A 13,514-nucleotide genomic window follows, 5' to 3' on the forward strand; every position below is an offset into this window, starting at 1 on the left:
CCCACCTATCACTCATGAACTTGCTTACAAATCTTGCTATTACAGATGCAGATCCCTCTCCGGTGAAAGCAGTGGTTGATTACATCCTCTGTAGTAATATGTTCCTTAAAATATAATTAATAACATATAAAAACAAAGAGAGTGAATCTGTAAAGGAGCTCAGATGTGTGCTGTTTCCCTAATAGCTGTCTAGAAACCATCTGTGAGTAACCCTGAAGAGGGAGGTTTTCTCTGTAACTCCAGATCAGGGACCCTTGAGAGACTTCTAGATGGGAAGCTGCTGGATAACTTAGCTTCTAAGGGGCCTTTTGCATGATGTAAATATGAATATGTAAATATAAAAATGACTGGATGAGGTCATTTCTTGTTAGGTGACCTTTCATAATCAAGGAAAAAAGACATTCAGTTGACAGGCACTATCAGGGAGAATTTATGTCACCTGCAGGGTTGAGTGCTGCATGGTGAATAATTAGCCAACTGGAGCCCGTCTCCCCTCCCCGTGGAGGTTTTGAAGACACACTGAAGGCAAAGGCCTGAGGTCCAGGTGCCCATCCAGAGGAAAGATAACATCCAGAGCTCATGAAGTGGTAGAAACCACGAGGCTAAGAAAATCCTAGAGTTTGTAGTCAGTGAGCACTCAGGGAGAGCAGCTCACACTCCGATTCACCCTGTGCTAATGGGAGGAAAGCAATATGAAAACATATTGATTCATCCCTGGATGTGTCCTAGTCTCAGAATTTTCATTCTCTTCCTCCCACATGCTCTCTTCAGGCCTCGTTCCAGCCAGTGAGTTGGGGACACCTGTGCCAAGCACATATTTTTAAACACATTTTTTAAAATGCATTAGAACTGTGATAACATTTTTCTTCTTGCAGAATACCTTACCTCCAGAAGCCATGGCTTCAGCTTTCTATCCAGCAAGATGTCAAACCCTAGGACTTCAAAGCAGACACTTTGACTTCCTGGAGGCTGACCAGGTCTGCACATTCGATAGGCATGCAGGACATGGGGTTCAGCTACAATCAGAGTCTTTACCACCAACTCCTGGAGAGGTCGCAATAAAAGACATGAAAAGACCTTATTTGTATCTCACTTCATAATACAAAGAAGACCTGGGTAAACAAACTAGCATCCTAACCAGATCCACAAATGCTCTCTGGCACCCAGCCCCTGGGTTGCTCTGCCTTCCCTCCTCCAGCTCTTCCCTATGCCCCCAATCTCTCTAGCCACGCTGGTTTTCTTTGGGTTTCTCAAGGAAGAGACACTTCATCCTACCTTAGATTCTTCGCTGATCCATTTTCTTGGCGTTCTCTCTCCCTTTTACCCTCTTGAACGGCTTTTTAATACTCAGACAGGATTTCCACAACATGTGAAAAGCAACCACCTATCATCCCATGAAATACAGCATACAACTAGTTGATGTTGCTCTTTTCACATTAGCTAAGAAATGGAAACAACTTAAATGTTCCTCAACTGACAAGTGGATAACAAAAATGTGGCACATTTACACAATGGGATTCTACTCAGCAATAAGGAAAGATGAAATCATGAAAATTGCAGGTAAATGGATGGAACTAGAAACTGTTATACTAGGTGAAGTAACACAGGCTCGGAAAAGCAAACAACACGTGTTCTTCCTCATTTGCAGATCTTGGCACCAATCCCCTGTATGTGAGTATATATCCTGATATAACAGCAGGAGCCAGGAAAACGGAAAGGAATCATGGAGGGAAAGGGAAAGAAAGGATCTAAGAGCAGGGGATAGTAGGAAACATGTTACCAAGAGGGAAATGGGGAAAACAGGGGTATTCAACTGGGAAGGGAGAAGGGAAAGACATACAAGGAAACATGGGGTGAAGGGGAAGAAGGAACTCAAGAGAGGGGGGGATAATAGGAGACACATATTATTGAGGGGGAAATGGAGGCACTTAAATTGGGGAGAGAGAAAGGAGGTTAGACAGGGTAAGAGAGAGGATAGATAAAGCTTAGGTGATGTAAAAAGCCAGAGGAAAATGTATTAACTCAACACCCCACCTCTGAAAAATACACATACAATATCTGAACACGAGTCCATGCGTATACCTGAAGGCTATATAACAAGGAACACAGTGCCAGACAGGAGAAACCTCCCTTTGAATCAGTCAATGTAGTCCAAGAGACTCCCAAAATAACACAGGCTATTGCCACAGTCCTTGACTACCCTATAGAACTTGAGGGTAAGGCCCTACTGCTGAAGACAGGACATACTTCAGGCACAGGACTTGGAGCAATGGAGCAGAAACTGACCTGGAAGCCTTCTCCCTGAAGACTAACTCTCATAGTTCTAGAGGATACCATGCAAGCTGCTAAGGGAGAAAATCAATCAATGGTCCAGTCCAGGTGTAAAGTCTAATAACCACAACAACTGGCATAACAAACTCTCTATTGGTGCAGTAATGGCACTTTTATCTGAGGGGTAATCAACAGCTATCTAATTAGACTCAAGGCCCTCTCAATAGGAGTGAACTCATGGGTAGCACTGTAAACACAGCCAAATATACATGGCTGGAGAGGTCATAGATCCTAGAGAAAACCCTATCTCTGTCATATCTCTAGACAAATAAATGTTCTTACTGTATGCTAAATATGGATCATTATATTTACAGACAAGCATACCTTACGCCACTCATCAAAGAAGCTTCTTTTTTGCAAGAGATGGAGGCTATTACAGAGTTCCACAACTGGTCACACACAGAGAATATCTGTCTGAGAGATGTCCAGCCCTAAGTGACACATGTACAGTGAAACCTCTACACTTAAAGCTCATGGAACATAGAGGAATAGGGGGTAGAGAGATACTAATGTAGCCCTCAACTCTCACCAGTGAAGCTCCCTCACACAACAGTGTGATACACACAGAAAGCCGCTGTTTTAGATGCACACACTGGCCAAGTTTTAAAGAATAAGAAATGGCAGAGTGCACGTCCCTGGACAGGACTCCTATATTATACCTCCCCCACCCTCGGCTCAGGGACCACTACAAAAAGAGCAGTGGAAAGAGTCTAAGATCCAGGGTTGGTGCATGAACATAAGGAAACAGGTTTTCAGGTCATTGGGAACTTGCTCATATGAACTTGCAACAACAATGACAGCATGCACAGGACCCAGGCTGACTCAATCAGACAAAAACCCAGCATAGAACAAGGAAAATGGGCAGCAGGCCCCAACCCTAGCTGAAGAACAATAGACAACTGATTACTACTGGGTGAGGGAGGGTGGATCTTCTTTAAGGGAGTGTTCCTAGATAGGCTGACCAGACTCCAGTGGATAAACTTACACCAGAGAGCATATAGGTACAAATGATTGACTGGATAGGACTTTACATATATGACAGAATGTATGAGAGTCAGTGTAAATGATATGGGGAGGGGGGTCTAAATTTGATTAAGATCTATTCTATGAAATGCATAAAAACTCAATAAAAGTATTTTATAAAAACTGAATGAGGTTGGCAAGATGGTTTAGTGGCTAAAGGCACTTGCCACTAAACCTGATGACTTATTTGATCTAGGAACTTCCAAATGGCAGGACAGTACTGAGTCCTGTGAGTTGGCCACTGACTTCCACACACTTACCGTGGCACACACACACACACACACACACACACACACACACACACACGCACACACACACACACACACGCACACACACACACACACACGCACACACACACACACACACGCACACACACACACACACACGCACACACACACACACACACGCACACACACACACACACACGCACACACACACACACACACGCACACACACACACACACACGCACACACACACACACACACGCACACACACACACACACACGCACACACACACACACACACGCACACACACACACACACACGCACACACACACACACACACACACACACACACACACACATAATAAAATGTTTCTAAAAAACTGTAATGAGCCCAGCTCCTTATCATGTTGCACTTTTCCCTTCAGATGCAGAAGGTACTCAGACACCACTAGAAGAGTATGTCATACATGTCCCACATGTACACGGCACTCTGCACACCTCTAAGGATCTCACACCTCCATGCCTTGGTCTATGTCTTTGTCCCCCACCTAGAATTCCACTTTCCTTAGAAATGAGAGTCTTACTTTTCAAGGCCCATCACCAGGTCCACTTTCTTCATGAAATTCTCATCTTCCCAATCTAATATACTCTACTTTTTAAAAATGTTTATGGTGTTTTAAGCTAAAGAAAGTCAATTCTAGTTACAGAACAGGATAGTCTTACTGAAATATCACTCCAGAATTTAGACACGTCATGTTGGTTGGCTTGTAGGAATTCTGTAAACCACTTGATGGAACGTTTGCTGCCTTTGTCTTCGGTTTCATTGCGTTCGAATCTCTCATTATGCTTGTTCACAGAGTAGTTGGTCAGATGCATGTATAACTGTGTCTTTGAGGAGGAAGAACAAAGAGATTACTTTCTAAGACAGCCCCACCCATGTGATCTCACAGGGAAGAAAGCATTCAAAGGCTGAGTGCAACTTAAAAGCTCCTAAACTTGTAAGTGACACACAAAAGTGGGATAAAGCTGCTCCCAGATGCCAGTTATTAAATGAAATCCCACTTCTAGAGGTGACCTGCCTCCCTAAAAATTCTTTGTCAGGGAGGAGTGGAGGCCACCAAAACAATACATGTAATTGTCATTGCTGCTGGTTACCTACCAGAAGAGCTCGATCAGACCCTATGTTGAAGATACCACATGCTGTATTCACATGGAAAAGTCAAGCTAGAACTAACCTGAAACTTCCTCCGAGCTGTCATAGTGTTAGAAGGGACCATGCTAGGTTAGAATGGTCAACAGTTCCATTCAGATGTGGTCCCTGTGTGTTGCACTACTGAGCAGCCAGGCAATATGTGCCCAGTAATGGAATAACCAATCACTTTTTGATTAAATTTGAGGTTCACTCCACAGCAGGGAATCCATGTCTGGTACAGTATCCTTGGTCAAAAGCCCGTATCTGAGTAGGTCATAGACCATAATGGGGAAGCTGTTGTTGGTTATTTGCTAAATGAACATGATACGCCTGTCAAAATGCTTCTATACAATCAAGTTTATGACCAGAGATTAGTGCTGTGGCCAGTTTTGGTCAGAGAAGCTTCATGCAAAGGGAAGTGGTCACGATAAAGACTCATAACTGGTTGAAGTTATGAGACTAAATGACTGTTGAGTGATTAGTCATAAATGGGACATCAGTATCACCCCCTCCAGCACTCAGGGAACATCCTGAAAGAGGAGGCAGAAAGTGTAAGAGCCAGAGGAAGAGGCAGAGTGCTGTGGAACGCTACCTCCTGCACATGACATGGCCATTGCACTCATGAACTCACAGAATCTTTGATGCACTGGGCAAGAAAGCACAAGACTAGACCTGTCAGCATCCAGGCAAGGAGGGGCAAAGGGTTCATGAGGCCCCATGCCTCACTGAGGGATCTATAGGCAATTAATAGGTGCTTGGGGGTTGGGGGAGAGGCATTATCTTCGATGGTGCAGCCACTGGTAAGGTACCCATGTTCCTGTAAGTTACCCCTCCTCCATGCCCTTGTAAGGAACCCTAATGAAACTCATTAGGTCACAAAAATATAAAATAAAAAAAAAAGGTATGCAAGTAGAAGACGGGCTAGTTGGGAAGAGAAAGAGGCTCAACGAGAGTGAGAGGAAGATGAGAGGGTCATGGGGTGAGTATGCTAACATGTGGAAATTTCATAACTAAGCCTGTTATTAAGCATAATTAATATATGCTAATAAAAGACACAAAACCTCCAAACTATACCATCTGATTATCTTGGTTATTTAAGTAATGGAGTGCCACTTTTGCATTGAGAGCATTGCAAATGTAATCATCTATAGAGTAACTTTATGTATTATGCATAATACTTATTATTAAAAAGTACCAAATGAGCGCAGGCATGGTGGTACATGCCTTTAATCCCACCACTTGGGAGGCAGAGGCAGACAGATCTCTGTGAGATGGAGGCCAGCCTGGTCTACATAGCAAGTTCCAGGTTGGATGGGATTACAGAGAGACTCTGTCTCTAAAAGGGGGAGGTACTTAAGAGATGGCTCAGTAGTTAACAGTGCTGGCCACTCTTGCAGAGGTCAGGGTTTGGTTCCCAGCACCCACATGGTGGTTAACAACCATCTGTAATACCATTTCCAAACAGTTTAGGGGCTCTTCTCCTTGCCTCCACAGGCATTGCACAACATGGGTGTACTTACATGCAGGGAAAACACTCATACACATAAAATGAATATAAATAAATCAAAAAAATTTAAGTGCCAAATAAAGATGAATATAGAAAAAAATTACTTGCATTACTTGTTTATTTTTAAAACTTGTTTGATGAGGGGATTTTCTAAAAAAAGAACTCTACATCTTTTCAAAGAAAAATAATTTAAATGAAAGTATAAGTAACCAGCATTTCAAAGAGGCAGGATTACCAAACCGCTCTGCACACCTACACTAACTGGGACAAGTGAACTCCATAGCAAACAGTCACACTGCTGTCCAGAGTCTAAATGACTAATGGGAAAATATATTTAGATGCATTTGGGCCTCTTATACTTTAGATATTTTGTGTTCTTTTGTTGCTTGGAGTGAAATTCAAAACTTCCCTTAACTCTCAATGTACATCTAACAGTTCCTTATCAGGTTAGCATAAACATTCAGAGTCTATATTTAATTCCTACCCTCTTCTAGTCCTAATCCCAAAGATTGCTTTGGATAGAAATTTTGCATCACAGTGAATATCTTTTGTTGTTTTTCAAAAAGGTCTCACTATGTAGAGCCCTGGCTGGCCTGGAACTTACTATATAGATCAGGCTGACCTCCCGAGTACTGGGACTAAAAGTGTGCACCACCATACCCTACCTATATCCTTCTGATGTTTTATCGTTATTACAATTCCTTAGGTCTATGCATTAAATAAAATCCTTGACGCAAACAAGCAGAGGGAGTTGTCTGAGCTATTTGTTGATTATTAGTTGTGTGCCTTTCACTACTGAAGAATTTGTCTTTTCATTTAAGGAGCAACTACAAAAATAAAGGCAGCTAGGATCCCATAGCAACCTGCAGAGGGGTGTTATGTAACTGTACCCAACTTTGTGTGCTGTCATAGGCTTAAAAATTGGACTGGTATATACAAATCACTTCAAAGACTGGCCAATCACTACATGGTAACTGGGTGTGGTAACATGTGCCTGTAATTCCACAACTTGGAAGGTAGGATCAGGAAGACCAGGAGTTCAAGGTCATCCCTAACTACATAATAAGTATAAGGCCAGCAAAGGTTATATAAGCCCCAATTTTAAAAACCAAATAAAAAATGAATATTATATTTCAACATTTTAGATTCTGTCATCTGTATTACATTTAAAAATAAATTTCATGTAATTGTATTCATAAATGAAATACATTAATAATTATAATTAAGTCTATAATTTCTTTTTTAATGTTTTGTATGTATGTGTGAGAGTGTTTTGTTTGCATGTATGTAAGAGCATCCATGTCATGTAATGCTTGCTAATGTCAGAAGAGGACACCAGGTCCCCTGGAACTGGAATTACTGATGGTTGTTAGCCACCATTGGGTGCTGGGAACCGAACCTGGATCCTCTGCAAGAACAGCTAGTGCTCTTAACCACTGAGCCATCTCTCCAGCACCAAGTCTATAATTTTTTTATGGAAATACAGAGCTCATTACAAAATATACATTCACTATTTTAGAATAATAGAAATAGGAAGAAAAAAGAATCATGCAACAGCACTTCATCCAAAATCTACCAGAGAAGCTGTTTAATTTGGATTTTTCCAGTGTTTTTTCTTAAAATAACCTTTTACTTGAGCTGTTTATGTAAAATCTTGCATTTTACTTTTTTCCATACAACTACACATAAATTCAGTAATGAACTCATAGAGATACATACAGAAGGAATACTTATGTTTAAGTAGGAGAACATGCTTTTTTCTATATATATATTGAAACGACAGAGGAATTTACATGTTCAAAAGCAACTGGAAAAATAAGACCTAAAGGCCCCACCTCCCTCCTCCACATCTCTCATTATAAGCTTCTAACCCAGTGAACTTAAGCTATTTATATACACATGGCTTATTATATTAGATAAATACCTTCCAAGTCTTCTAATGCCATCAAAAAGTAACTACTACCCTATACAAACACGCTGCATCATCACCCATTCCAATCACCAATCATAATCTCTAAGCTGGTGTGCCCCACATTATGCCCACAGCTCAAGTGACCCTTCTCATCTGAAAGCTGAATGTCCACATCTGTATAGAACAGATGTAGTTGGAGGTCACAGAAGCACCGATGCTGAGCACGTCAGCTTTCCTCAAAACCTCCTGTGGTCCTTCACCATGGCAGCAACTCTTCATCCACCGAACTTTCCTGACCAAACATCCTGAGTTTATCTGACTTGCCTGGCTCTTGCCCTCATTCCACAAATACAGCTGACACCATGGTTTAGCAATGCTATCCATGCTACCTTAGATCGCTCTCAAATCCACACGTGAGCTTGCTGTCCGGCCCCTCTGCCCCTATTTCAGTGATGTCTTGTGTCATATGGTCAGACTGAAATCGTTTCTGGTCTCCTGTAATTCATGATTTTCCTGCCTCTAACCCCATCTTTGTTCCCCACACTGAAAATCAGAAGAGCTTCTCAAAACCCCAAATTTTATTCCTTCTCTCAAACTGTCATCTTCAATTGACTTTTAAAATCCTAGAATATTCTTCACAAAGTCTTAAAATATCTGGTTTCTGGGAGCCTGTGTGCTCATCTCTTAATAGACACTCCTGTTTCCAGTCTGTATTTTGCCCCAACTGAACTTGTCTGGTTCCTACAGACTGTCCATCTACACATCTCTGGTGCATCCTTTTGTCCAGTGTTCCACCCCATTCCAAGCCAGGCCAGATCATTACTTAGACTTCAAGTCACTTTCATCTCCATCTGGAGAGGTGTCCTTGCCATGCCCAGAGCTCCCTAGGGCTCAATACCTTCACTCAAACCTCATCAGATATTCTGACTGCTTATTCTCTCCTCTGTCTCGCTAGCAGACTTTTGCTTCTGTGAGGTCACATACTGTCCCTGTCTTGTTTAATGTTCTTTCAAAAACAGCACAATGCCTAGAATGTAGTACATGTCAAATATTACTTGGTGATTGGCTATAGACCAGCCTATGACCTTTAATAAGCATGTCTTTATCTTAATGTTATTTCTTTTTTTTAAGTTAAAAGTTAGCTTACTGCTTTTTCCCCACTTCCCAGATAGCACCCTCCCATAGCCTCCCTCCCCCCTTAATGTTATTTCTTATACAATTTTTATAGTTCCTTACTTTTTCTTTGCCAAGTTTATGAAATTTTCAGTTTACTGAATATAGCAACAGGAAAGGTCAGCCACTACTTAATTCTGAAAAATGATCAACCTCACTGGAATTAACTGTGTGCATAATACTGGGGGAGAATAACTGGGCCTTTGAAAACCTGGGAAACAAGAATTAATTGTAATTTTTCCTGTAATTAGCACATTCAAAATGCAAGATTAAAAGTGAACTGAATTTTTAAATACAGATAATAAATTACAATTTGACTTACATAAGCAATAAATTACAGTTTATAATTTTCATGATAAATTACATTTACAACTTTCATGAATATTAACTGTTGTACAAAGGAAATCTTAATGGAACAAAACTCAGTAAATGTTCCATATGATGAACTTTTCAATGACTACTGAAGCTATTGTCTTACACCTTAACTTCACATTTGAGATAATAAATTACAATTTGACTTTCATAAGCAATAAATTACAGTTTATAATTTTCATGATAAATTACATTTACAACTTTCATGAATATTAACTGTTGTACAAAGGAAATCTTAATGGAACAAAACTCAGTAAATGTTCCATATGATGAACTTTTCAATGACTACTGAAGCTATTGTCTTACACCTTAACTTCACATTTGGTCAGTGTAAATTTAGAACCTCACTTCTCCTTATCCCTACAAAATAATGCTACTTGCTGATAACTTTTGCTTTTATTCGTATGCTCCCACGTTCTACCTGTACATGTTAAACTTTGCCTACAAAGCCTGATCCATGTCCTCCCTCTATGAGGCACTGAACCCAATGTCCCCACACTTTATTTGACTTCTCAGAGGCACACCTTCTTTTCTTTCCAGCAGAGTGATTTCTATAGAGGTCACGACCTAGAGATGTGGGCTCCTAATCCCACCCAGTTAGCTAATACGATGCATTTCTGTCTAGTTTTCATAAAGCAACCTATAAGTTAGAACCAGGCTTTTTTGTTTGTTTAATATTTTATTTATTATTTTTATGTGTATGTGTACATTGCCTACATGTAGGTAAGTGCACCCGTGTCGTGCAATGCCCATGGAAGACAGAAGAGGCTGTCAGATCCCTTGGAACTGAAGTTACAGACAGTTGTTAGCTGCCATGTGGGTGCTGGGATTTGAACCCAGGTCTTCTGCAAGATCAGCCAGTGTTCTTAACCACTGAGCCACCTCTCCAGTCCCCTGAACCATGCTTTTTTATGTATATGACTCTTCTAAGCCAAAATCTCCTAAGAGAAGGAACTGTGACTCATAAATCTTAACATACACGATTTAAAGGGCATACTTTGAACAAATGAATGATAACATGCTCTTTCTGCCATCACTCACCAGGTTGGATTCATTCGGTGGAATGTACTTCTCTGTTCCCATTCGTACAAGCCCATCGTGGTAGAGAAATATCTTTAGTGGATCACAGGATGTAACCAGAATATAAATTCGTAAATCAAACTTGTAACCTTCCATCAGAAAAGGCTTTTCAATGTATTCTTGAACTATCAAATGATCTTGAGATGGAATTTTATCCCCATTTCTTATCAAGGAAATCCTAAGTTTAAAGAAAACAAACAAAACATAATTTGTTATGAAGGTTAAGGCACTCAAAAAACAGATACCTATCTATCATCTATCATCTATCTATCTATCTATATCTATCTATCTATCTATCTATCTATCTATCTATCTATCTATCTATCACATATCTAAACATACTCAGGAGAAAAATAAGGTTAGAGGAATCTTCAAATTCTGTCCCTCCACAAGATCAATGAATGGAGGAAGGTGTCAGTGTCAACTCTGTGGAGCCACAGAAACTAAACAAAAGCTTGCAATAACCAGACAATGCTTTATCAAGATAGGAAGAAAGGAAAGAAGAAAGATGAGGAGGGAAAGCAAAAGGGAAGGAGGACCAGCAGCTAAAGTCTGTGTAAAGGAGCTCCATGGCATTTTCATTAACTCCGGTGAACACTCAGTTCCATTTCAGCAGTGATCTTAACAACAATCCAGTTCCCAGCCCAGAGGCTATTCTGGAGCAGCAGAAGGGACCTTATTCTTGTGGTTGTTTGTTTTGGCCTATCTCAGGCTCTCTTGGGGGAACTCAGAGGGCTTATCTTTCTAACTCAAAATCTATAATAAAAGAAATGATAGGAATTAAAGTGGTATGAAAGAGAACTATTTACACAAAAGAGTGGAGAGTAATGAAGAAACTAAAAGAAGTATGTAAGATAGATGAAACAAATAGCAAAATGACAGAAGTAAACCACTCTTTTTTAGTATTACATTAAATGTAAATAGTTTAGCTCTCCAACGAAAAGAAGGGCTTGGGAAAATGGATTTAAAAGAAAAACTGGTCTAGCTACATACCACCTAGAAAAGAGTTCCTTTAGAATTAAAGATACAAATGGTTGAAAGCGAAAAAGACTGGAAAAACGCAACTAGCACTCCGAAGTGGGTACACCAGTATCTGGCAAAACAGACATTAAGACAAGAATTCCTGCAACAGACAAGAGATGGGGCATAATATTACCTAATGATAAGCAAATGTCCCAAGAATATAAAAAGTACAAATATATATACCCTTAATAAGCTCCAAAATAGGGGGCTGGAGAGATGGCTCAGCAGTTAAAACCACTGGTTGCTCTTGCAGAGGACTCCGGTTCAATTCCCCGCACCCACACGGCAGCTAACAATTGTCTGTGACTTCAGTTTCAGAGGAATCCAACGCCCTCTTCTGACTGTCTTGGGCATTGCACAATACAGGTGCACTTACACACATGCAGGCAATACATTCATACACATAAAATAAAAATTATAATTTTTTAAAAGCTCCAAAATAGAACTTTTAAATCAAATATCTATCAAATATATTAGACAAATATTAATAAATATTTATTAATTTTCATGTGAAAATTGAGAAACATATATCAGTTATCACCCATCCTCAATTTCCTTTCCCTACAAATGGATAGAAAGCCAACTTAACATTAACCAAATAACACAAAATCCCCAGGAACACACTCCTCTAATTGTAAATTACCAAACATGCTTTAAAATAATGCAGACTGAATAACTGGCCAGCCTGGTCTACATAGTAAATTCCAGGCCACCAGGGCTACAAGGAGACCCTGTCTCCAAAAAGACTAAAAAAATAGTAAAAATAAAAATAAAAATAAAATAAAAGTTAAATACTTTAGACAATAATTTAGCAGATAGCTTCTATTTGCACACATTCTTGGCACTATAGCATTTTAAATCAAAAAAATTCAAATGACTCACATGTGTTTTACTAAAAACAACCTCAGCCAAATTTCTCTGAAAAAGTACATTACAGAAAACCAAACATAAGCAAGCAAGAAGAAACAAGAATTTCACATTTTATGTTCTATTCTTAGGTAGTTTGTCTAGTTCTTGGCACACTAGCTTACAAATGTGTTCTATGCACTTTCGATCCAATTACCATGGCCACATAAAGAAAAAAACTTACTTATAAAGCAAAGATCACATATACTTTGCTTCAAGAATTCTAACTATGAAGTATGTCATGGGGATATTGATTGGGATTGCATTGAATCTATATATTGCTTCTGGTAGGATGGTCATTTTAACAATATTAATTCTTCCAATCCATGAACATGGGAGGTCCTTCCATCTCCTGATGTCTTCCTCAATCTCTTTCTTCAACAATTTAAAATTTTCATTATAGAGCTCTTTGGTGTCTTTGGTCAGATTTATTCCAAGATATTTTAATTTTGGTCTTGTGAAGGGGAGGGTTTCCCTGTACTCTTTCTCTGATTGCTTGTTATTGGTGTATAGAAAAGCTACAGACTTTTGTAGGTTAATTTTGTAACCTGCCACTTTACTGAATGTGTTAATAATTTCAAGGAGTTTTCTGGTGGCTTTTCTTTCGCTTGTTTCCTGTATATAGAAAGGCTACTGGTTTTTGTGGATTGGTTTTATAACCTACCACTATACTGAAAGTGTTGATCAGTTCTAGGACTTTTCTGGTGGAACTTTTGGGATCTCTTAGGTATAGTATCATATCATCTGAAAAAGTGATAGCTTGACCTCT

The 13,514-nt window shown here is 39.8% G+C and overlaps 1 protein-coding gene across 2 annotated transcripts in view; it reads right to left on the reverse strand.

The window, feature by feature from the left end:
- The window catches only part of Ttll7 (tubulin tyrosine ligase like 7), a 157,817-nt gene that overhangs the window by 67,421 nt on the left and 76,882 nt on the right, over positions 1–13,514 (reverse strand). For both annotated transcript variants that reach the window (XM_008826228.3, XM_008826227.3), the window contains 3 exons: positions 10,778–10,994; positions 4,304–4,468; positions 886–1,044 (listed from right to left, as the gene is read on the reverse strand). In XM_008826228.3, coding sequence (XP_008824450.1) covers positions 886–1,044; positions 4,304–4,468; positions 10,778–10,994 — 541 coding nt within the window. The remainder of the gene's footprint in view (positions 1–885; positions 1,045–4,303; positions 4,469–10,777; positions 10,995–13,514) is intronic.

The sequence above is a fragment of the Nannospalax galili genome, unplaced genomic scaffold (assembly GCF_000622305.1).
Source record: "Nannospalax galili isolate Female #2095 unplaced genomic scaffold, S.galili_v1.0 scaffold9, whole genome shotgun sequence".
In the NCBI taxonomy this organism is placed as follows: domain Eukaryota; kingdom Metazoa; phylum Chordata; class Mammalia; order Rodentia; family Spalacidae; genus Nannospalax; species Nannospalax galili.